General features: G+C 49.6%; 1 protein-coding gene across 2 annotated transcripts in view; it reads left to right on the top strand.

The window, feature by feature from the left end:
• Ccdc60 (coiled-coil domain containing 60) overlaps positions 1-23,414 on the top strand; it is a 165,145-nt gene extending 141,731 nt beyond the window's left edge. The window contains 7 exon segments of one of the 2 annotated variants that reach the window (NM_001439835.1): positions 3,842-3,926; positions 8,301-8,372; positions 12,551-12,613; positions 13,195-13,320; positions 15,045-15,176; positions 17,837-18,026; positions 23,019-23,414. In NM_001439835.1, coding sequence (NP_001426764.1) covers positions 3,842-3,926; positions 8,301-8,372; positions 12,551-12,613; positions 13,195-13,320; positions 15,045-15,176; positions 17,837-18,026; positions 23,019-23,120 — 770 coding nt within the window. In that variant the 3' untranslated portion in view covers positions 23,121-23,414. 2 annotated transcript variants of the gene reach the window in all.
• Positions 23,415-24,813: the final 1,399 nt, after the last annotated feature.

Here is a 24,813-nt window from a genome sequence, read left to right on the forward strand (position 1 = left end):
GAGGTACTTCTTTTGGTTGACACAGAGGCCTGGACCAAAAAAAAACAAAAACAAAAACAAAAACAAACAAACAAAACACCCAGTGACTTAAAAAAGATCAAAGTTTACATTTTCCTACAGACTAAAGAAGGCTAAGCGAGGGTGGATAAAAATGACTCTCAAACTTGTCACCACAGATCCACTTTACTCTGTTTCTTCAGTTGACCAACACCAATTTCACCTCATGGTCCAGAATGGCCATCAGATCTCTAACTGTCATACCCGTGTCCTAGGTCTGAGGCAGAAGGCAGTAGACAAAGTGTAAAAGTGCCCACACCCAAGTGTGGTGAGCACCCTTCTCAGCAGCTCTGCTCCACACTTCTAAAACCTCAAAGCGGTAAATAGATGGGCAGTCAAAGGTACTTGACACCAAGCCTGATTGCCTGAGTCGGATTCCTGGGACCCAGAGGGTTGAAGGAGAGGGTTGGCGGATTCCAAGATTTCCCTCTGACCTCCACACATATACACACGGGAGGGAGGGAAGGAGGGAGGGAGGGAGGAGCAATGAAGGAGGGAGAATAAAACCTCATCACCTAGATTTCTCAGTCATAGGACTACACCTAACTGCAAAGGATGCAGGGAAAAATGAACTGGAAAAAAATTTCCCCTTCCAGATGGAAAAGAGAGAGAGAGAGAGAGAGAGAGAGAGAGAGAGAGAGAGAGAGAGAAGAGAGAGAGAGAGAGAGAGAGAGAGGGAAAAGAGAGAGAGAGGGAAAAGAGAGAGAGGAAAAAGAGAGAGAGAGAGAGAGAGAGGGAAAAGAGAGAGAGAGAGAGAGAGAGAGAGAGAGAGAGAGAGAGGTATTAAAGAACTTTGAAGGGGAAGGGAGAGCAGACCCCTGCAGGTCTGGCTGTACTGCTTCATGCCTTCATCCTAGTGTACACTAAATGGTGCAGCCACTGCTGAGAAAGATTTCCACCAGGGTCTGTCTCGAGGGGGTGGGGGAGGGGAGCCTCCTTTAGCCCCTCCCCTCTCTCCTTTCGTTTGCATCTTCAGCCCCACCCCATTTGCTGCAGCCTTGACAAAGGCATATTAGATCCTCACCTTTGAAAACCTGCTCAACTGAACAGGTTGATGATGCTGAACTCCTGATTCCCACCCAGAGCAGCATGCCTTCTGGGGAGGTCTAACTTCCAGGCCAGCTGCACGATGAAGCTTATGAAGATCCCTGGGGACAGAGGGCTGTGACCTCTCCACTGACTGACCCCTCCCCCAAAGCCCGACCCATTCTTCCTGCTAGGACTGTGGGGAGATGTGAATCCAGTACCATCCAGTGCTTTCCCTCAAAGGGGACCATAAAATAAATATAAATAAATATATGTGCATGTATGTTAATATATTAACATATATTGATTAGTAATATATATTGGTATTGATATATTACATATAATATATAAATATACATCTATAGGTATAGATATATAAAAAGACCTTCCACTCAATGAGGCCGGCCATGTAATGTTTGTTCTAAAGCAAACCCAAGAACACCATCTTACCACTCTCCCTTCAAATGCTCAAATTTCATTAATTTCTCCTTGTCTCCTTCTTGGTTCCCAAAATTATTTGAAAACTATTTCAGAAGTTTCCCCTTCTGTCAGTGTCTCTACACATGTGTGCTTCCTCCTCCCCTTGGGTCAAGGCCGCCCTCCTCTCTCTCTGTTCTTAAATCTGGAAATTCTGGACCATCCCCAAGTGATGCTTCAGCACCTTGGACAGCTATATGGTCCAGGACAAGGTGTTTCCCAGAGAGAGGTTTGTTATCAAGCAAGGAGTGGAAAAGAGGGGGGTGGGGATGGGGGATCTGCAAATGTGTGACCCTGTAAAACACTGTTGTTCACTTACACCCAGCCTTCATCTTTTGTGAAACACAGGGCTTTCTCTGTATCTCATTTTCTAACTTTATTTAGAGCGTCTGTGGCTTCCTAGGGAGGCCAGTACGCGAGGTTTAACACAATAATAATTTATTGCCTCAAAGTTGTGGGGACCTGGCTTCCAAAATCATGGGGGTCAATGAAGAGGTGCTTCTCCTTTCTTTTGCTAGCCTTCTCTAGCTGGCAGATGCTGGGAAGGCTGACATCCCTCACCACACGCCTCTATCCCTGATACGGCATGGCCATGCTCACCTCAATGTGTCCTCCAACTCCTCCTCCTCCTCCTCTTCCAAGGACACCAGTCACACCAGCATAAGAGCCTACCACATTACACTCCAGTGTGACCTCATCCTTACCGATCACAATTACCATAACTGCTTCCAATCAACATCCTTTTCTGAAGTCCCGGAGATTAGGAATTCAGCGTATCTTTTGAGAGGCAAGACTCAACTCGAAGGAGACAGGCATCAAAAAGCATTTGCAAAGTATATAGGACAGAACGTGCTAAGCGGAAAGTCAAGGTTGCTTCTAAGACACCTGAGAAAACTCCTGGAGGAAGGGGGGATTTGTCAAGATGCAGGAGTTTCACTTGCATCAGCACTTCCAGGAGCATGGCCAGGGAAAGCATCACACACGTGGAGGCTCCCACCTCACAGCTGCAAGGCCTGGGGTTAGCAAAAAGGAAGGGGCTGGAACAAGCCCTGTAAGACCTGTGCACCCCACCTCCTAGCAGCTCATCCGGAATGGACTCAACACTGATGAAGTTTGCCCCTTGGAGACCTGTGCCAGCACTCTCAAAGCACCATGAACCAGAGACTAAAACTCTATCACCTGAAACCTTGTCAGCTGACAGGGGTGTTGCAGGCCAGAAATCACAAGTCTGCCTGAAACTCAGCCAGTGTGTGGCAGATGAGGACAGTACGGTCACTTTCAGAGGAATTAGGGTCTCTGGATGTTTATGCAAAAGCTTGGTTTTGAAAAGGCCGGCACTCTCCTCAAATCACACGAAGTGGCAATTGTGATCTGGACTCAGGCTGCAAATCACCAGTTTGGAAAATAATCAGTCCAAGTCCCCAAACAAGATTTCCTGTCAGAACCGGCTGGCCAGCAGGTCTCCTCAGTCAGTGAGCTCTAGCTTCAGAAACAGACTCCCAGCTCAACAACATGAAGTGGAGATGGAACACAGCCAATTTTGACCTCTGACCTCATGTATTACACACATGTGCATGTCCACCTACACATATACACATGAAAAATTACTTTTAAAGATCTTCCAAGGCTTCTTTAGTCAGGTAGAGCACAGTTGCCAGGAGAAGAAGAGAAAGTCACGGGATGGTTTTAAGTCAAGGAGTGGTGGTCGGATGGTGTACTGGCTGGTTTTGCACGTCAACATGACACAAGCTGGAGTTATCACAGAGAAAGGATCCTCCCTCGAAGAAATGCCTCCATGAGCTCCAGCTGTAAGGCATTTTCTCAGTAGTGATCGATGGGGGAGGGCCCAGCCCGTTGTAGGTGGTGCCATCCTTGGCTGGTGGTCCTGGGTTCTATAAGAAAGCAGGCTAAGCAAGCCATGGGGAAGCAAGCCAGTAAGCAGCACCCTCCATGGCCTCTGCATCAGCTCCTGCCTCCAGGTTCCTGTCCTGTATGAGTTCCTGCCCTGACTTCCTTTGGTGATGAACAGCAATGGGGAAGTGTGAGCTGAATTAACCCTTTCCTCCCTGAGTTGCTTCTTGGTCATGATGTTTTATACAGGAATGGAAAACCTGACTAAGACAGGTAACTTGCCAGCCCCTAAGAGCTGCCCCTTCTAGTGCCCATTAGGATCCCTGTCTGGGCTCTTGACTCCCACAGGCAGAGGCATCCCCAGGCCAGGCATGGGATCCACACACCATCCTGTCTCAGGTCAAAGGTAACCTCTCCTGTTCCCAATCAGGCTTACAGAAGCTCCTGGAGATGGTCCGGGAAGACGCCCGAAGAACCATCCTGATGGAGACCGAGATGCAAAAGAAAGCCCCCAGGTATGAAGTCTTAATTCCTCGGGCAGTTAAAGGGTGGCCACCACAATAGCAGTCACCATAGCACAAACCCTGAGCTGTGTGCTGTGTGCTTGTGTATGTGTACAACTGCCCAAGACTCCTGCAACAACCCCTCGAGGAGGGAGGTACATCACAAATAAAAAGAGCAGGGGTCAGAGAGGCTAAAACTGACAGACACGCTGGTGAACAGTGAGGTGACGCAAACTGCTTACATCTAGATGGTCCCATCTTCCCGGGGTGCTGTTGTTACCCACTGTCCTCAGGAGTATTTATGAGTATGTGTAAACTCCACTCAAAGAGAGCCTGAAAACCCAAGCATTAAAAATGTAGGGGTTTTTACATAAAACAACGTTGCTTTCGTTGTTGGCCAGAGATGCTTTCTCCACATCAGGCAGCAGTCAATGCAGAAGCTCAGAACCGGTCAAAGTGCCAAGGACAGACCACTGTTGAGTGCTGGGCATGGGCACTGAGTCCACACAGGGCTCAGAGAACATTGCAGAAGACAGGGCAGAGAGAATGTAGGACCTGGAGGGTTTGGCAGGGCGCCTTGGATTGCTGTCTCCTGGATACTACACGGCTGCTGCACTCTTAAACTTACTGCTGTCATGGCAACATGCATACAGTCTGAGAAAGAGCCAGGCATCAAGGTCAGTCAATATTCCAATGGGCAGCAGTGATTCAGTGGGTTCCTCAGGAAATGGGGGGTGGGGAGTTGGGGGGCACAGAGGTTAGAAGAGACATATTGAGGGGTGTTTAGTAGGGGAGTTGGGAAAAGGGAGCTGGAATGAATATGATAAGGATACATTGTGTACAGGCATGGAGTTGTCAAAATTAAATAAAAGACGAACAAAAAAATTCAGATAGCTACAGATAGCTCACGGGTAGAGAGCAAAGCTTTGGGCTGCATCCCCAGAACTTCAGAAGTCAGAGACATATAAACATAAGATAAGCGTGGTGGCATCTACTCAGGAGATGAAGCAGGAAGATTGTGAGTTTGGGGCTAGCCTGGGCTACACAGCAAGGCCCTGGCTCAAAAAAAGGGGATGGGGGTGGGGTACCAATCTTGTCAGGGGGGGGATAGTCATGAGAATCCGTTTCTTCTTTCTTTGGGATAAAGTCGGGGCAAAGGCCTACCTGACATACAGAATGAGAGGACAAATATGCGGACAGCCATATGCAATCGTGGTTAGGGACCACAGCACCATCAGGGAATGGAGACAGAGATGCAATGGGATAGAGAAAAGCACAGGCATCTTTGGACACTCCGAGCAGCTCTGAACTTGAACCCGAGGTGTCCATCTTTCTAGTGAAAAGCCTCACCCACAAACCTGCGGCCTCTAAATATGCTCCAGAGGAAATGCTGGCTGTGGAGTCAGAGTCCCCTCCCCAAGTGTGGCTCCCTCTGAGAAAGCAAATTACTTACAGAAAACAAACGAAGCAAAGAAGAGGTTCATCATCAGCCTGGGCCTACCGGGATGCCAGCTATGACTTACCGTTTTTATGGCTGTAATTACACTCCACCCAACATTTTCAAATACATCACACCCCACCTCTGCCTGCTACAAGATGAATCTTGTCTGCCACAGCCTCAGTTCAAACCCACCGCCTAAGGTGGCTCAACATGGAGCCTCCCCCCACCCCCAAAGATAGTGCAGATCCATAAGGCACTCACCCAGTCAGCATTAGGGATGGACAAAGGAAGGTGACAAATGTCCACTTGGAGAGAGACCGCCCTTTTTGTAAAGGCTTCTAAGTCACGTTGGTATGGATCCAAAACCTAGTGCTGGAGAAAGAGTGTCTCTGTCCTCCTTAAACAAATGTCCTCTCATCTGTAAAATGAGACTGTGGAGCCCCTCGGTATGTGGAGCCCCTCGGTATGTGGAGCCCCTCGGTATGTGGAGCCCCTCGGTATGTGGTGCCCCTCGGTATGTGGTGCCCCTCTGTATTGGTGCTTAGAATCTAACAGACTAGGAAACATGTCTCCATCCCATCATTCAATTTCTGTGTGATATCAGGCATGCTGTTTCTCTGGAGTCTTGTTGCAGTTCTATAAAATGAATCCCCTTAGCCACCTGTCCAAAATGGCCGAAGTGAGATTAGTAAGTCATACTGTGCTTGTAAAGCACTGTGTGTGTGCTGGAAATTATGTCTGTCTCAATGAGTCTCTAGAGCATCTGGGAGATGATGCATTTATTAACATGCCAGCTTCTTCCTAACATAGAGTTAGTAATCAATAGATGCAGGGCGGGGGAGGGCAGTCAGTACTCTTATTCCTTATATAGGACCCACAAATCTTTGCAGCACAGTCCTGATACAGGTATATTCGCTGTGACCATTGCCACGTGCTCCAGTCTGCTTTCTATCACTGTGATGAAACACTGATTTAAACCAACTTGGGAAAGAAAGGGTTAACTCCAGCCTGCAGCTCCCAGGTCACACAGCCCAACACTGAGGGAAGTCAGAGCAGGAACCTGGAGGCAGAAACTGAAGCAGAGGCCATGGAAGAATGTGGCTCAGGGTGGCTTGCTTGGCTTTGCCTTCTTATACTACCCAGGACCATCTACGTAAGGGATGGTACCACCCACAGTGGGCTTGGCTCTCCCACATCAGTCAGTGATCAACTCCATTCTTTTCAAACATGCCTGCAGGCCAATCTTATGGAGGCATTTTCTCTTTTGAGGCTCACTTTTCCCAAATGCTCAAAATTCTGTCAAGCTGACAAAACCAAAACAAAAACCTACCCAGCACAGCTCACCTCACAGATGTGAGACATCCATGATGACTCCCATATGGATCATAAAGCACATGACCCTGGAGAAATCTTTCACATGGACTCTGAATTCAATTAGACAATAACCATAGCTACAGAGAAACTGTAGAGATCGCCCTTCCTCGTTAATTCTGTCTCAGAAAAATGAAATCTCACCAATTCAGTAAAGCATCAGATATTGAAGCCTCTATGAGACTAATGGGGACAGGAAAGACCTTAGGTCCCCTCATTTCACACAGCACATCAGCTCACACTGAGGTCAGCTGACAGGTTGAGAGGTTCACAGAGACCTCTCTAAAAGACCAGCCCCATCCAACCCCAGCAGCCTGAAGGCCATAGGAAAATAGCTTCTGTGTCAAATGTTCTGATGGTTCTTCATGACTGGGGACCAGAATGGTGCCCAGCATCTAGACATCCTCTCAGACCCCCCAAGGCAGAACCTCCAAAGCAGCGCTGGTTTCTAGCAAGCCCTTCAAGTAGGCTCTATCTCCAAGTCTTGGCAATTTGACTGTGTGTATAGGATTCCATGGGGGAATGTAGTTCTGGGCTTGTGTGTGGATGCTGATGTGAGGGGGTATAGTTCTACGAGCATTGAGATTCTACAGGTATGAAATTACAGATACATGTGGAATTCTTGGTGTGGGTGGAACTCTAGGTGAGTGTGTGATTCTGGGTGACTGTGGAATTCTGAATGAGTATGTGATTCCAGGTGAGTATGTGTTTCTAGGTAAATGTAGAATTTTAGGTGAGTATGTGATTCTAGTTAAGTGTGGAATTCTATGTGTGCTTTGCAAATGCCCCATCTGTCCATACATGTGTATATAATTCCTGTAGTGTATGTAAAATTCTAGGTACATTTTTAATTCTAAAACTGTGTATATAATTGTGGTGTGTGTGTGTGTGTGTGAGTGTGTGTGGTGTGTGTGAGTGTGCGTATATGTGAGTGTGTGTATGTGAGTGTGTGTGTGAGAGTGTGTGTGCAAGTGTGTGTGTGAGTGTGTGGTGTGTGTGTATGAGTGTGAGAGTATTGTGTCTGTGTGAGTGTGTGGTGTGTGTGTATGAGTGTGAGAGTATTGTGTCTGTGTGAGTGTGTGTGTGAGTGTGTGTGTGAGTGTGTGCGTGTGAGTGTGTGTGAGTGTGTGTGTATGAGTGTGTGTGCGTGAGTATGTGTGAGAGTGTGTGTGTATGTGTGAGTGTGTGTGTGTGTGTGTATGTGTGAGTATGTGTGTGTGTGTGTAAGTTGACTGTGAGTTCCTGACTTAGGTGCAGTTCTATAGTACTATGCATGTGGTTCTGGGGTTCTGCAATTCTCTAAAGGGGGCAGATCACCCTGGTGTGTTTGTGTGTGTGACTCTAGGGAAGCCAGGGAGTCTAAACGCAGTTTCTGAGTAAGACTCTGCCCAGCAAATCTCTGGGCACGTGGCCCAGAATCTGTGTCCTCAGCAAACCCCCTGAGTATGCCCTCCACTGTGCCTCCCCTGCTCTGCTCCCCTCAGGGAGGAGGCATCTGGTCCCACCAATGGCATTTGCTGCTACAGGATGCCTGGCATCTCACACTTTGTTAAAGGACTCCTCTTGCTTTTCAGCATCCTGTCTTTAGTCAAGCAAGTCAAGAGTGACTATGGGTGGAAGGACTGGCAGACCACACACAAGTCCAGGTAGGAAATTCTGAAGCCTACAGCAGCTAGGGTGGGAGCGGGGGTGGGAACAGAGGTAGAGAAGGGGGGGAACAGAGGCAGAGAAGCTGGTCCTGTCCGAGGACGACCACACCGATACCCAGGGAGAAGGGCTGGGAGGGGAGCCTTTCCCTTCTTTTGACATCACTGAAAACAAGCTCCTTCTGCCCCGGGGCTGACTGAGCATCCAGACACTTCTCCAGACATTCCATGGCACGGTTTGCATTGAACTCTCCCATGCATGAAGAGACACAGCTCAGAGAGCACATCTTAAAATGAAATTTCATCCTGCCTGCCTGAGATCTGCAGTATGAACCTGTGGGGCACATACAGGCCTGGAGGACCTTCCTCTGAGTGAACTCTACCTCTTGCCTTGCCCAGAGTAGTCTGTCACGTGACATGGAGTCTGTTCGCTGATTGGAACCTTCCTAGGTCCCCTCTGTGGGTAAGGAGCTGCACTAGGCCTGGAAGCTTAAATAAGCAGAAGACACAAATACATCATGGACTCACACCTCTGACTGGAACGTCCTTGTGCTCTGGGCCCTTAGACAGCACAAGGAAGGCCACAGAGGCCTCTCAGAAGGATGTGATAAGTGCACAGGGTAGATTAGGATGCTGAAGGCATCGAGGGTGATACAGGTTGCTGAATTACTTTGCATCCCAATTTGGAGCATTCTCTGAGCTCCCTCAGCCCTGAATTATAGAGTAAGCTTTCACAGTGGGTCTAACAAGCACTGATTTTGGATTAGCACTGAGCATGAATGGTCCTGGAGACCGCCTCTCAAAACTGTCATGAGATATCCAAATGTCCGTCATTTCCTCCTCAGTGAAAGACTGGGTAAAATAGACCTGAAGTTTTCCCTCACTGTCCTGTTTTATAAAAAAGAGAGGTAAAAACCAGGAATATGTTTGATGGAGGTGTGGTATGGTGCAGGAGAGGAGGTGCCTATGGGGGCCCATGCTGAGGCATCCCTTCCCCCACACAATGGGTATAGTATAGAATAGAGTTTATTTAGGGAACGGGAGGGAGTAGAGACAGAGAGAGAGAAAGAGAGACAGAGACAGACAGAGACAGAGACAGACAGAGAGACAGAGAGAGAGGAGTAGAGGTCAGCCATGAGCATGTGGAGAGAGTGGGGGATGGGAAAGGAGAGAGAAGGGACAGAGAGGGTAAGAAGGTAAGAGAGCAGGAGAGAGAGGAGGGGGCAAGCAGCCCCTTTTACAGTGAGTCAGGCACACCTGGCTGTCGCCAGGTAACTGGGAGGCGGAGCCTAGAGGAATGCTAGTCTGCCCCCATGGATCCCTGAATTCAATCCATAATTGAGAATCGAGAAGGAATGTAACAGGCAGGCCTCGAATAGCCCCACGATTGGAGCCGTAGCCATGGAAAGTATTCTGGAAAAGTGGAGGGAGGAGGGGAGCCTGTTGGCCACCAAGGTCATAACCTCCACTGAGCTTAGTATGTAAGCTGAGACCTGCAGAACAGGGACAAGCCACCCCCAACTATGAGAAGGGAAAATGGGGGGATGGGGAACAGCACACACAAAGGGCCTGAGGTGGGAGGAAACTTGGGGGCACTAAGCAAAACCTCCATGAGGACCAAGGCAGGGGAGGAGACTGAGGTGGGCAAGAGGCCTCTGTGGCTCATGTGCTTCTCAGCAGCTGGTGACCCCCACCCCTCACCTCCCACCCCCACCCCTCACCTCCCACCCCCACCCCTCACCTCCCACCCCCACCCCTCACCTCCCACCCCACCCCTCACCTCCCACCCCCACCCCTCACCTCCCATCCCCACCCCTCATCTCCCATCCCCACCCCTCACCTCCCATCCCCACCCCTCACCTCCCACTGTTTTTCCATCAAGAGTCTACAGGAAAAAGCCCGAAGCAACATGGTCTCCCCATGAATCTTCTGCACGGGTCAGGGCAGCTTTGGAATCTGATAACAATCTCCCCCGTTTGTCTTATATTACTAGTGGGGGGCCCTGCATCCTGTCCAGGTGGGATAAAACTTTTCTCATCACCTAAAACGTCAAAAACTTCTCAGTCCAAACCCAGAAGCTTCTAGAAAGAGCAGCAAGTGCCAGGGTCTTTTCTTTAGAAAGGACTCTGAGAGATGGCAGATCCACCTCCCAAAAGTCCCCCAAGCCATGAGACCAGAAAGGATGTAAGCCACCATCATGGGAGGGTAAGACAGCCTTACCCCCCAAACCTCACAGAGATCCACCATGATGGGAGGGTAAGACAGCCTTACCACCTGACCTCACAGAGGTCCACCATCACAGGAGGGTACACGCCCTTACCCTCCAAACCTCACAGAGAAGCCATCACCATAGAGGGTAAGAGTGCATTACCCCTAAAACCTCACAGAAAAGCCACCACCATAGAGGGTAAGATGACATTATCCCCCCCAAACCTCACAGAGAAGCCATCACCATAGAGGGTAAGATGGTCTCACCCCCACCCCCAACCTCACAGAGAAGCCACCATCATAGAGAGTAAGATGGCCTCACCCCCTGCCCCCAACCTCACAGAGAAGCCACCATCATAGAGGGTAAGAGGGCATTACCCCCAAATCTCACAGAGAAGCCACCACCATAGAGGGTAAGATGGCATTACCCCCCAAACCTCACAGAGAAGCCATCACCATAGAGGGCCTCACCCCTGCCTCCAACCTCACAGAGAAGCCACCACCATAGAGAGTAAGATGGCATTACCCCCGATCTCTCTGATAAAGTGGCCAAGTTCACTATTCAGTTATTTGGAAGAAACCAGGGGAGACAGGAAGGTAATCAAGTACTAAGAAAACAAATGTCACTCAGTGTGCCAGGTGGGGTTGACACAGCCCTTCGACCCCAATATTCAAGAGGTAGAGGGAGCAGGGTGTCTGCGAGTTCAAGTCTAGCCTGGTCTACACAGGGAGTTCCAAGCGAGCCAGAACTAAGTGGTGAGACTTTGTCTCAAAAGCAAAAATGACGCTCGGGGATAAAGAAACAGCTCCGTTGGTAAAAAGTGCTTGTCTGAGTCTCTAGGACCTACATTAAAAAGCAAGGTGCATACACACGAATGCACGGCACCTGCCCCGATATTCAAGTGTCCTGAGAGAAAGGCAGCAGGGGGAGGTGGGTCTGACCTGGAGAATGGGAGCAGGCCCAGCAAGAGTCCCAGAGTAGAACTCTAATCACTCCACACCTAGAAAGAGTCAAAGGCTGTATTAGAATGACTTAAGGCTGTGGTCTGGCTGGTCCAACACCAGCCATCCGTCTTCCTAAGGAAAGGCCACGAATTCAGTAGTCGTTCAGTCTACAAGGTTGGAAGTCTCTGCTTGCCTTCAGTCTATGTTGGAATCCCGAGGAAGTGGGTTCTAATTGCAGTGAGGGAATGCCCCTGCAGCAGGATAGATGAACTTGCCAGAAAGGAAAAGCAGGCTTCCTTCTTCCTGATCCATTCCCCTCTAGGTAGCACGTCACCAGGAGGTGTGGCCACCAGGAGGTGTGGCCACCAGGAGGTGTGGCCACCAGGAGGTGTGGCCACCAGGAGGTGTGGCCACCAGGAGGTGTGGCCACCAGGAGGTGTGGCCACCAGGAGGTGTGGCCACCAGGAGGTGTGGCCACCAGGAGGTGTGGTGTAGGTTTAAGGTGGGCGTTCCCACCTCAAATGAACCAATCAAGTTAAAGCCCTCACAGGAGTGCCCAGCTGCTCCAGTTTTAGCTCATTCCAGGCGTGGTCAAGTTGGCAACCTGGATTAGCCATCCCAGGGACCGGACTTAAAGAAAGTGTCTCCGTGAATGAACTCAGTCTGGAGGGAAGAATATCAAAGGCAGCATAGGGGGAGCGGAGTCTCGGCCGCCCCTTTACCAGCATGCACCTGTGAAGAGATGCACGGCATCTTGACACCATGCTGAGGCAAAAGATCAAAGTTGAGGAGTCTGAGGGTGCAGGACTCACTATGGACTGTTAGACAAAACAACAGCCGTAGAGATGGTGGAAAGGGGGCGAGAAGGACATCCCAGGCAGAAAGCGTGACAGGCGCAAGGTCCAATACTGGAGGTGGAGCACACCAAGTCCTGGTGCCCAGATTAAGAGTCTGCGCCTAAATTCTGGGGAACTAGCACATGTCTCCTATGGAAACAAGTAGAAACTGCCTCCTTGGTGTTTCAGTGAGCGGTCCAGCACTACGAGTGGAGAAAGCCACATCCAGGTGACCCAGAAGAAGTCAAAGGGGTAAGGAGGGTGGGGAAGTGGATGACGCGGGCCGTGGTAACTGCATCCTCTGTCTCCTGGGACTATGGGCATATCTCAGTGCAGAACAGATTCCCTGAAGCCATAGACAGGAGAGAGGAACAGGAGTCTCCCAGACCAGACAGTGGACAGCACTGTAGAAAGTGATGTACGATCCCCCAGCAGCACACGGGCCATGTCCTATGTCTGTGGCCTTGTATAGTCCCCAGGTCTCCTGCCTCGGGGGAGCACGGTCTCATTTTACACAGCAATGGGCAGAGAGTGGGCCACATGCAATGCCCCACCCAGGCCACACAGCTGAGATGGGGTAGAGATGGGTTGAGCTCCCTGCCCTTGCCTTTGCTGGGCTCCACTGGAATCTGCCTCACTGTGGACTCACGTATACGGCCTGGGCTCCACCCGCTCTCCCAGCCTCCTAAAGGAAGCTCTCTGTGAAACCAAAGAGCGTGGTTGGACACCAGCAGTTCCCACTTCGGGGCACCTGGAGCTCAGAGAGGCCAATGGGACCCGTGAAGCTACGAAGAGTCTCCACAGAGCCCGTTCCCTACTCGTTCTCTTGTCAGCAGCCGAGCTAACCGGGACATCATCTATTGCAAGACAGGGATCTGTAACACCATGCGAGCCAAGTTTTACAGCGTAGCCCAGGAGGCTGGCTTCTGCCTGCAGGACAAGATGGAAATCCTCAAGAAGTAAGAACCCACATATGTCCAGTTCACTAAGGGTGTGCACCTGGAACCTACTGAATGCTCAACATGTGTTCAGTGCCCAGGGCTTAGCGTAACAGCAGAGAGAGACTTCCCGCCACCCTCGGGGAGCTGCCTCTGCCTCTGGGAAAACAAAAATGAAATCTCTGCATCTACAGAGATACAAGTTAGAATCCTCCCGGGTGGGAGAAACAGCAAAGGAGAAGGGGGAGGGGAGGGGCAGCAGAGGGTGGGGCGGAAAGAGAGGAGGAGGAGGAGCAGGAAGAGGTAGATGGGGAGAGAAGCAGGAGACAAAGTGAGGGAAGGAGCCAGAAGCAGAAACAGGGATCCTGAGTCAGACTGGGTTTCGCAGGAGGTCCTCTAAGGAGGTGGCTTTAGGACGCTCATGACAGAAGCAGAGGAACCCAGAAGAGAAAAAAATGGGGAGAGAATCATCCCAGGTGGCAGGGAAACCACATTCAAACCCTCAAAGCAGGAAGGTTCCTGGGGACACAGTCACTGAAGGCTGCCAGTGAGGTTCAACCTTAAGAGGCCACTGGGCCCTTCTCCTTACTACAACCCATCTCTTAACTAAGGCGACCGCGTGTCCTGGGAGCTCACCCATCTCATCGGAGCTCCCAGGTGACCCTTCACCCTCCCTTCCTGCTCACAGCTCGCTGTCTGGAGAGAGAGAGATGGGTACCTAAGAATCTAGCACACAGGGCAGGGAGGGCCTGTGTTGGGGGAGAGCAGGGGCCTGAGGGAACACTGAATGCTGATCCCCTCCTGACCTGGGAAAGTCATCTGAACATCTTTCTGAAGGAAACGTTCTCAGGTTAGTGAAGGGCAGTGATGGCCATTTTTAGGGTACCATGTTAGGCAGTTCCATGGTGTTCCAAAGTTCTTAAACTTTGCCGTTCTGCACCATTTATGCTGCAAAGCAACCCCACAGGTGAGGGGCTTTATTTAGACCCCTACAGACACCTCAGCAAGCACATTCAGAGAAGTCTCTTGCACCAAGGGCCCTGTACTGAAAAGCAGTCAAGTAGGATCCAGACCTAGAGACTCCAGCTAGGAAATTGGGAAAGGAAGGAACTCCCACCAAAAAGCAAATTCCCAAAGCGCAGAAGAGGAACCCCCAGGTGACAGCTGTGGCTAGCTCTAGAGGGGATCAGAGAGCTACAGAGACCAGATCATAAAAGCTTCACTGGCCTACCAGCAGAGGTCACACTTTGTCCCAAAGACTCCGACCACAGGAGAGAGGCATGAAACTCTAAGCATGATGATGCCACTGGAAAGGGTAGGAAATGGATCATCTGGGACCTTGAGGAATATTCTAAAATGCCAAGTGTGGGTGCTGGGGGTGGGGGACATCGGCCATGAACATACTTGTGGCATGAATCGCCTTTGGAGAGAGGGCATGTGTGCAAATGATAAGACTAGGGGAGAGAAGAATCAACACCAGTTAAGCACATACTGTGTGTCTGGCAGTACACTCAGTGCCCCACACACAGAATTTAACCATCATCTCTTAGAGGCAGCAAAAATCATTTCAGAGCATTGAAAAGAGCTATTGCTGGGCAAGCATGCATAGCATTTACAATGTAACAACAGCCCTGTGGGAGGAGAGGTAGATCCACGGCCTCGGAAGACACCCCCGGGGGAAGGTGGCTGAAGGAGGGGGATCTGTGTGTCTGATTGCTCTCCCACTCTTGCACATGACCTCACAGGCGCCAAGAGGAACGAGGCCTCCAGAAGTTCCACTCCTTTATTGTCACCTCGAACTTCCAGAAGGACATAGCAAAGATGAGGCACCAGGTCTCGATGGTGAAGGGAGATGCGGAGGAGATGGCCGACCACTGGTAAGATCCTGAGGACCAGACAACATGGTCCCTGAGGCTTGGGTCACGGTCAATCCCAGCATTCTTTAGTAGCCTAAAAGCATCACCTCCCAGCTACCACTGGCCACCAGTCAGGTCCCCTAGATCAAGGCACGATCAGTTTGGTCCAGACTTAGAAACAAGGAGAGTTCACTTGACAACACACACACACATGCACACACACACACACATACACACACACGCACACACACGTGCATGCACACACACATACACACACACTGAAGAGCAATACCAAACCTGTCCATCAAAGCAATGTCTGCAGAGTCTGAGTTCTGTGAAGTTATCAGTGCATAAAACTACAAAATAATTAAGTCTCTCAGGGGTGCAGTTGCAGACAGACGTACCCTAGGAACACTGTACCTCAGTGCACGGAAGAACAGGCAGCCACAGAGTGAGTGCTGGCAGGACAACAGCACTAAGCAGTTCAGAATAACGGGAAGGGAGAATGCTGCCTCTTCTCACCAGAGAAGTGATGGGTGCTTGGAGGACGTACCGAGCATCCAGATTGGGACATTCCACATGCGACACAAGTTCTGATGTTTGCTGGGCGTGGCCCCACACTGCTTTAATCCAGCACCCAGGCTGCAGGGGGAAGTGGAACTCTATGATCCCAAGGCCCATCTGGTCTACACCATAAGTTCCAGGCTACCCAAGGCTACATAGTGACACTCTGTCTTAAAAAGACAAAGAAGCAAAACAGAAAGTCCCGACATGTCTCACACTTGCCCTAGATATATGTCAGTGATACGTAGATTAAAATAAGATTAAAAAGTAATTTTTAAAGGAAATGGTAACCAGCTGGACGAAATCACTGTGAGCCGAGGGACAGATGGATGGCAGAGGCTATCCTGAGAAAATTTAATGTTACGTTTGTCCCCCAAATCCTGGTAGATACACACGAAACCCCTATTTCACAAAGAACCTGAGACTCAAAGGAGTCCATTCGCTTGTCCCAGGCCACACTTGTTTGCATGTGGTGAGCACAGGACGTGAGCCTCTGCCTACCCCCAAACTGCACATCTGCTTGCCATATCAAATCTGAGTCTGACGCATTGGGAGTCTGATGTACGAGGTCGTGACCCCGTTCTGAGTAAAATAAGATCTAAGAAAAACAGGAGTACAGCGGGGAGGTGGACCTAGAATCCCTCCCATATTCTTACTGATGTGGATCAGGAACTCGCCAGGGCAACCCTGAGCCAGCCGTAGGAGAGATGGAGGAACTACCCACAATGCCTCACTCCTCCAGAGCTTCTCTGATGAGCTGAGGCTATCCCCAAAGATACACGAGCTCCCAAAGGTACCTCATGGGGAGGGTGCGGGAAGGATTAGTTCATAACCCTCCCTGTCTGGGAGGAAAGGGTTAGAAACTAACTCACATGGAGATACTAGAGTGGAGAATTACTGCTGAGCTTCCAACCGCGGAGCCCTTCTAACGACAGAGCTGTTGGTCTGGTTGTGGGGAACAAGGGCTCACCATAGCGCGGTTAAAACCAAGTCCCATGAAGCACGGCCGGCCAACAAAGGGCGCTCAGCTGGGCCCCTCACTCGTCAGTCATTTCTTTGCTCTTTCGGATACTAACCACTGAGCACCTATGGGGTGTTAGACGCAGTTGGCTCGGCACCGTGTGCTGAGTAACTAGGGCAGAGCTCACCACCACAGCAGGAATTCATGCTGCACAGAGACGCAGGAACAAACATACAAATGCATTCTGTAAGTACAAAAACGAGAATCCAAGAAGGTTGGGTGGGCAAAGTTCTCCCTCGAAGCCTTCTACCGTGGCCCATGCGCGATGGAGGAGGGCACTTTTCATCTTCGTCGTCATGAATTACATAATAAACTCTCATTGAATTATTACTGCATGGGGGAGGGGGTAGAGAAAGTTGGGGCCACATTCAGACTCAACTTTGTGGATTCTCTTCTCGCCTTCCACCTTTCTGTGGGTTCTGGGGATCAAACTCAGGTTGTCAGGCATGGGTGGCAAACACTCCGTAAGAACCCGGCATTCATCGCTCATCCCAAGTAAGCCCCGACCACATTGAAAGTGTGCTCTTAGAGCCAAGGTAGGTTAGCAGCAGGTTGGACAGAGATGGGTTAGAACCCACCTGTCCCACTTCCTCAACAATGCATCCCAGTGGAGACCAAAAAAAAAAAAAAAAAGCACATGCTATAACGTCTGTCATCACCATCTCCATCACCACCAACCCCGCCTCCAGATGTGTCCATGTGCACCCCGTCATGATTAACAGTCAGAAAAGAATCCTAAATGCCCTCCCCTCGCCCCGTTTTGGCTTCCAGATTTCTACACGCTCTCCTTTATAGAAAGCTATGTTACAAGCGCACCCTTTAAGACATGCCCTTTTCTCGTTAGCCGTGAAACAGAAGCAAGCCCTGGCTCTCCCCACCCAAAGTAAACACTTGCCTCATGTGTGACCCTACAAAAACTGGGTTTGGGCAACAGGTCCCCCAGGTAGAGCCTCATGCTGCCTCTATAACAGCCCAAGGGGAGTAGAAAAGAAAAAAAGAAAATGAAGGTGGACCAAGGGCAGCCCCCATCCTGAGCTCCCTAAGGCTCAGCCCCCTCCTGGGCTACCTAACTGCCTCTCTCTCCTTGGGCTTGAAGGTACTTTGATCTGCTGTCCAAACTCCCAGAGGATCTGAAGAGCTTCCGGCCGGCCAAAAAGATCCTAACAAAGCTGCAGAAGTTTGGTGAGAACCTGGACCTCAGGATCCGGCCCCACGTCCTCCTGAAGGTGCTCCAGGACCTACGGATCTGGGAGCTGTGCTCCCCAGACATTGCAGTGGCCATTGAGGTAATGAGCACCCCCATCCCCACAGCACCTCAGGTGTTCTTGCAGTAGACCCAATCATCCCAGAACCCAAAGATCCTGCCCTCTGGAAGCTCTTATTCTAAACGGGCAGGAGCACAACATTAGAGTCTACATAGGTGGTACTCCCTGGAGATGGGGAGCCTTGGGAAATCTGTAAGTAGGACGATTGTTGAAATGAGTACCTCAAAGCATGCTACTGATTGTCTGAATGTGGTGGGTTCATGGGCCAGCACTGTGGCCCTCACTGGGTGCTTCTGGGAAATGTGAGGCCTCAGGCACCAGACCAAATTTGCAAACACAGAATTGACATGTGAATGAGGTCCCAGGCATGCTGGGTACATGGTGATGCAGGTGTGTTGGATGGAGAGTGATACAGGTGTGTTGGATGCACTGTGATACAGGTGTGTTGGGTGCAGGGTGATGCAGGTGTGTTGGATGCACGGTGATGCAGGTGTGTTGGGTGCACAGTAATGCATCCTGGTTTAAAGTAAACCAAGGAGGACCTAGCCAACAACGGCATCTGAGAAAAGTAAGATTTGATCATGGACTTGAACATCAAGAAACCAGAATCACAGAGAGAAGACCCAAGACACGGTGACAAGAATACAGCCCATGTGAAGGCCCTGAGCAAGACATGGACTGACGTGTTGGGAAAACACATGGCAAGTCAGTGGGTGTGTCAGAAAGTGACCAAGGAGGTGACGTGTCAGCCTGAGGAGACCTGTGAAGGTCGTGAGAGACTCAAGACTCAAGGGTGATGAGAAACAGTCACCATTACCACCATCCCTGAAGACTTGGGACATCAACAACAGAAGGATGCCAAAGGAAGGTTAAAGGTGCTTTTGGAGACAGAGGTGGTGGTCCAGGCCCATGCTCCCAGCTGCTCTAGAGGTGGAGACAGAAGGGTCACAAGGCCAGTGCCTGCCTGGGCTACCCTGACAGAGCGCTTGCAAATCACATACAAGGCCCTAACTTCTAAAAAACGCTTAGGGCACGTTTGCTTTCAAAGGTTACGTATTCTAAGGTTTATTTATTTTGATCCTGTGCATGTGAGTGAGTGTCTACATGAACATATGTGTACCACGTGCAATGCCCAGTGCTCTTGTGGTCAGAAAAGGCAATCAGAGCCCCTGGGACATGTTCTCTGGGGGCTACAATCTGCCATGTGGGCTCTGGGAACCGAGTTCAGGTCTTCTAAGAGCAGCAAGCGGTCTCAACAACAGAGCCAACATTCCAGCCCAGCGTTTCTCAACCTGTGGGTCACAAGCCCTTTGGGCCTCAAATGACCCTTTCCCAGAGGTCACCTAAGACCATCGGGAAACACAGACATTCACATTATGATTCGTAACAGTAGCAGAAGTACAAGTATGAAGTAGAAACCAAAGTGATGTTGCGGTTGACAGTCACCACAGCATGAAGACCTATATTACAGGGTCACAGCGTTAAGAAGGTTTAGAATCACTGGCCTAGCCCTCATTTTTCCTTTAAATTATGTGTGTTGGAGGGGTGCACATGAGTGCAGGTATCCACAGAGGCCAAAAGAAGGCATCAGATCCCCACTGGAGCCTGAGTTACAGGCAGCTATGAGCCTCCTAATGTGGGTGCTGGGAACCAAACTCTGGTCCTCTCTAAAAACAGCAGACACGCTGAGCCCCCTGATTTATCTCTCTCCATCCCATGCCTCCTTAATTTTAACAGGTTGTATTTGAAAAGGGGGTTCAACACCTCCAGAAAAAGAAGCCAATCACACAGGAGTCTCCTAAGAGTAGACAGGTTTAAGGAGGCACCAGGCCTTCCACAGGATGACCTGGGCGGGTGTGTACAGAGTAAGGTCAAGAGTGGTGGAGGAGGGGCTGGAGAGATGGCTCAGCGGTTAAGAGCACTGACTGCTCTTCCAGAGGACCCGAGTTCAATTCCCAGCAACCACACGGTGGCTCACAACCATCTGTAATAGGATCTGATGCCCTCTTCTGGTGTGTCTGAAGATAGCGACAGTGTACTCAAATACATGAAATAAATAAGTCTTATAAAAAACAAAAACAAAGTGGTGGAGGAGGTGGCCCTGGGGACCAGTTCACATGCCCAGACTCTGCTCCATTCACTGAAGCACCCCCAGGGACACCTCTGACAGACTAGACAGAACTAATTTTAGAACAGAACTAACTGTTCATCTCCCCACTTGCTACTTGTGGATTCAGTTATTGGGGTGCATGGAAGAGTGTTTCTCTTCAAGTAGTAAAGAGAAGAAAGCTATGTGAGCCCCCTCTTCCCTAAAGATGAGCTCCCAGGATAGGAACTGACACCTAGCATGTTCCTGTGGAGGAGAAGAGTGTCAGGACCTTGTGACAGCAAGGGCACACGTGAAAGACTGGGTTTGCGTGTCACAAGCCTTTTCCTGGGACACAGTCAGGCCTGTTCTTGAGAGACTAACACTCATCCACACAAGAGCAAAATAAACAAATCTGAAAAGAACTGCCGAACCAGAACAAAGACTTTCAGGACAAATGGCTTTATAAAAGCTACTCATGCCATTTACAGAGAAGTGGACGCAACTTAGCATTGTTACATTAACCTTTGAAAGCCAGACTACCGAATTTCTCTATGTAGAACCTAGGTTTTACATAAACGTATGCACAGGCGCGCACACACAACATGAAAATTTAAGGGGACTAATGGGAGTGGGCAAAGGAGAGGGTAATTGGCAGGAGACATGGTCAGTGAACGTCTTCTTGAGCTGTTTCTTTATAAAATGAATATTTCCCAATGAAATGTTAAGACATCAAGAAGCAAAAAGAGGAAAAATGTATCTAGCTGGGTTTTCTTGCTCCCCTCAAATTTTCTTGGACAAATGGCAACAAGATGAGCTTAGAATTAGCTTAAAGTCAAAGCAAGAAACTGGAGCCCTTTCCACAAATAACCAGTGTGGCCTGAAGTGCAGGTCAGTGCAGAATAACTGAGGTTTTAGCCCTTGAGTTCTGCGTTACACAAGGCTCAGACACATCCTTATGCTTCAAGACAGGAACCACTATGATCAACACATTTTTTTCCCCCAGTGAGACATGTTTGGTTTTCCAATACCATAAAAACCTATGCCTTCATACCCAATGAGCTCTTGGAAAGCATCATCTACATGAAGCTTGTTACAGAAGTGTTCCCTGGCAAAGACGATGTCGGCTGGGAGCAGGTCAGAGAAATATGCTGGATGAGCCTGGCCCATAGCTCCATAGCCCCAAACTCCAGAGCTCCAAACTCCATAGCCCCAAATTCCATAGCTCAAAACTCCATAGCCCCAAATTCCATAGCTCAAAACTCCATAGCCCCAAATTCCATAGCTCAAAACTCAGCCCCTTCACTCTGCTTTCAAAGCATTGGTCTGTTGGCAAAAGGCAAACGCATTAGTCAGAGTTCTCTACAATAACGTATAGAATGAATATGTATACACAGAAAGGATTCATTAGAATGCCTTGGGTGCTGTGGTCCTGCTAATACCAACAATGGCCATCTACCGATGGAAGGTGCAAGAGTCCAGTCACTGTTCAGCCCACAAGGCTGGATGTCTGAGTGGACTTCAAAGAAGCAGGCTCCGGTGCCAGGGAAGGAACGGACTTGCCACCAAAAGTGAGAGCAAGCTGGCAAAGAGAGGGGCTTCCTTCTTTCATTTCCTCTGTGTAGGCTGCCAGCAGAAGGTGTGGCCTAAATCAAAGGTGTGTCTTCCCACCTCAAAAGATCCAGATCAAGAGTGGCTTTTCCCAGGGTTGGGGATTTAGCTCAGTGGCCCTTTAGCGCAAGGCCCTGGGTTCGGTCCCCAGCTCCGAAAAAAAAGGAAAAAAAAAAAAAAAAAAAGAGTGGCTTTTCCCACAGTTTAATTAAGAAAAATTCCCTCACACGGATAAACCACCGTTTAGTCGATTTCAGAGGTAGTCAAGTTGACAACCAAGAATAGACACCACAACAAACCTGAGTGGTTTTTCTCTCTTTTGGGGGGATTTATTTTTGTTTTATGTGTACAAGGTTTGCCTATGTATACTAGGAGCACCACAGCGTGTTTGATGCTTGCCAAAGCCAGAAGAGGTCACCAGATCCCCCGGGATGTCCCCGTGTCATGGCTCAGACCAGCAGCCCAACAAAGAGCAGCCATGACGGGTGTTGGTTCAGTTTGGCTTTGGGACCTTCTTTAGAGACTCTTTTAGTCCAGCCACAGAGACGGCCATCACCGGTTGTCTTACCCTGTCCACTTTTCGGCCGGAGTCACAACTCAGTTGAGAAATGGGTATTGCTGGGCACAATAAGAGAAATTGACAATTCAAACAACAGCTTTCTTGATTCTTGTAAACTGGATCGGCCTCAGTGGTGACTCAAAACTAGCCATCGTCCCTCTGAACCGCCTTACCCTGGACATTCATTAGCCCCTGGAGCAAACACATCGCCTCTGCTGAATTCCAGAGATGTCGCCGCAGCTGAGGTTGCCGGCTGCTCTTGCTGGGGGGAGGGGGACTGGGTTCAGTCCCCTGCCCCATATGGTCATTCTTGACCACCCGTCACTCCAGTTTCAGGGAATCTGCTGTCCTTTTCCAGCCTACACACACACACACTCACTCACACATACAAAATGAAAAGTAATTTTTTTAAAAAAATAACTCAGATTTGTCCTCTAACCAACATAAGTTTCCACAGTATAAAATAAACACCAAGGCAATAAGTCATTGCCACACATGTAAATCAAGAGACATGCATTTGAAACCATGTGTAACACAGCCATGTTTACTTAAGTATGTATTCCAATGTCAAAGGACACATTTCAGCCATGCAAAAAATCTCAGTTACTTTTGCACCAACCTAAGTATGAGTGTCTGAGTCGTGGGGGGCAGGAGAGGGGCATCCTGGACTTCCTCTGGGATGTGAAGGAGAGGTCGGGGCGGCGGTCTAGTCTAGCTTTCCAAGCAGACTCTGAGAGTAACTCTGTTTGCCCCACAGTTTGTGAGAGAACACATCATTCACATGCCGCAGGAGGATTACGTCAACTGGCTGCAGAGCAGGGTCAACATGCCCATCCGGCACCGCCCCATCCTGACATAGAGGGGCCGGTCCCCGTGGAGGAGGGCAAGCCAACGCCATGTCCCTAAGCCCAGCCTGTGCCATAGCCTCCTCTCCTCTCTCACGGACGCACGGCATGGAGCAGTGAGATGGGTTGAAGACACTTTTAACATTAAAGTTGTTGGAGAGGGTGGTCCCAGGTGGCCCTCCCCTCCCTCACCACGTTCCCTGTCTCCGCTCACTGTTCAAAGCCGACTCTGCCTTCTCTCCCAGACTCCATCACCATCCCCCTTCCCCGAAAACCCTGGATAATAAAACTAAGCTGGATGTCTGACATCTGCCCAAGGAGAGTTCAAGGCATGGCATTCGGATGCAGCAGTCAGATCTTAATAGAACAAGTGATCAACTCGTGAGCTTTTGCAGATCCAGCAACCCAGTGCTGGGTGCTTTGCCTGCAGAAAATAATTCTATTAGCAAATAACGTTCCTGAGGACACACAAATAATGTTCCCATCCCATGCCACTGGAGCAAGAGTGTTGTTTTCAACATCACATACACTGCTTTGGTAGACAGACAGATGAATAGATGAATGGGAAAAGAGACGGATGCATAGGCAGATGTGTAGGTGGGTGGGAGGCCGGATAAATGGATGGGTAGAGAGATGGATAAAGGGATGGGTGGATAGCTGAATGAATGAATGAATGAATGAATGAATGAATGAGGAGATGGATGAGTGGACAGGTGGATGGATGGACAACTGTGATGCACATAAAGAACTGGCATATATATATGCACACGTGTACATGCATGCTGTGCATGGGCACACGTGGAAGGCAGAGGTTGACATCATGATGTCTTCTGATAAAGTGAGAAGAGAGAGGGGGCCCTGGGGACAGGCAGACAGACTCACAGATAAGCCACTTGCTCACAACGCACCATTTACTGATTGGCAGTTCCCTTCTGCACAGTGTAGAAAAGCCAACGTGAACTACCCGATTCCGTCTCCACAGCCCCTACACAACGGCTCTTCCTGTTCTGCAAACGATGGGACACAGAAGCTCTAAAGAACTCTTGTATTCTTTAAATTACTTTTGCTTACATAAGGTTGTGTATGGATTGGGTGCACATGTTTGTGTGTGTGTGTGTGTGTGTGTGTGTGTGCATGTGTGAGCATGCGCACATGTACATGCACGTATGTATGCATGCATATGTGTGTGCATGCATGAGTATGTATACATGTGTGTACATGTGTGTACATGTGTGAGTGTGTGTGTACACACAGGCCAGAGGTGAACATTGAGTGTCCCTCCATCACTCTTGTCTTTTTCGTGTGCTGCTATGATAAAGCCACTCCCCTGCCAGGGATGGTAGTGGACACCTTTAATTCCAGGCCAGCCAGAGCTATACAGTGAGATCCAGTCTCCAAAAAGACAAAAAACCTAATAATAAATAAATCACTGGCAAAAAGCAACTTGGAGAGGAAAGGGATTCATTCGGTTTACAGGGAACGATCCATCATCGTGAAGAAGTCAAGGCATTAACTCCAGGCAGAAACGGACACACACGCCATGGAGGAACACTGCCCCACTGGCTTGCTCTTCAGGAATTGCTCAGCAAACTTTCTGCTTGCTATAGCAAGCCGGGAACCGCCTGCCTGGCGATGGTACCCCTCACAGTGGACCGGGCATGATCAAGACAGTGCTCCGCAGACAGGCCCGTGAGTGTGGTGAGAGAT

Source organism: Rattus norvegicus, chromosome 12 (genome assembly GCF_021556685.1).
Source record: "Rattus norvegicus strain SHRSP/BbbUtx chromosome 12, alternate assembly SHRSP_T2T, whole genome shotgun sequence".
In the NCBI taxonomy this organism is placed as follows: Eukaryota; Metazoa; Chordata; class Mammalia; order Rodentia; family Muridae; genus Rattus; species Rattus norvegicus.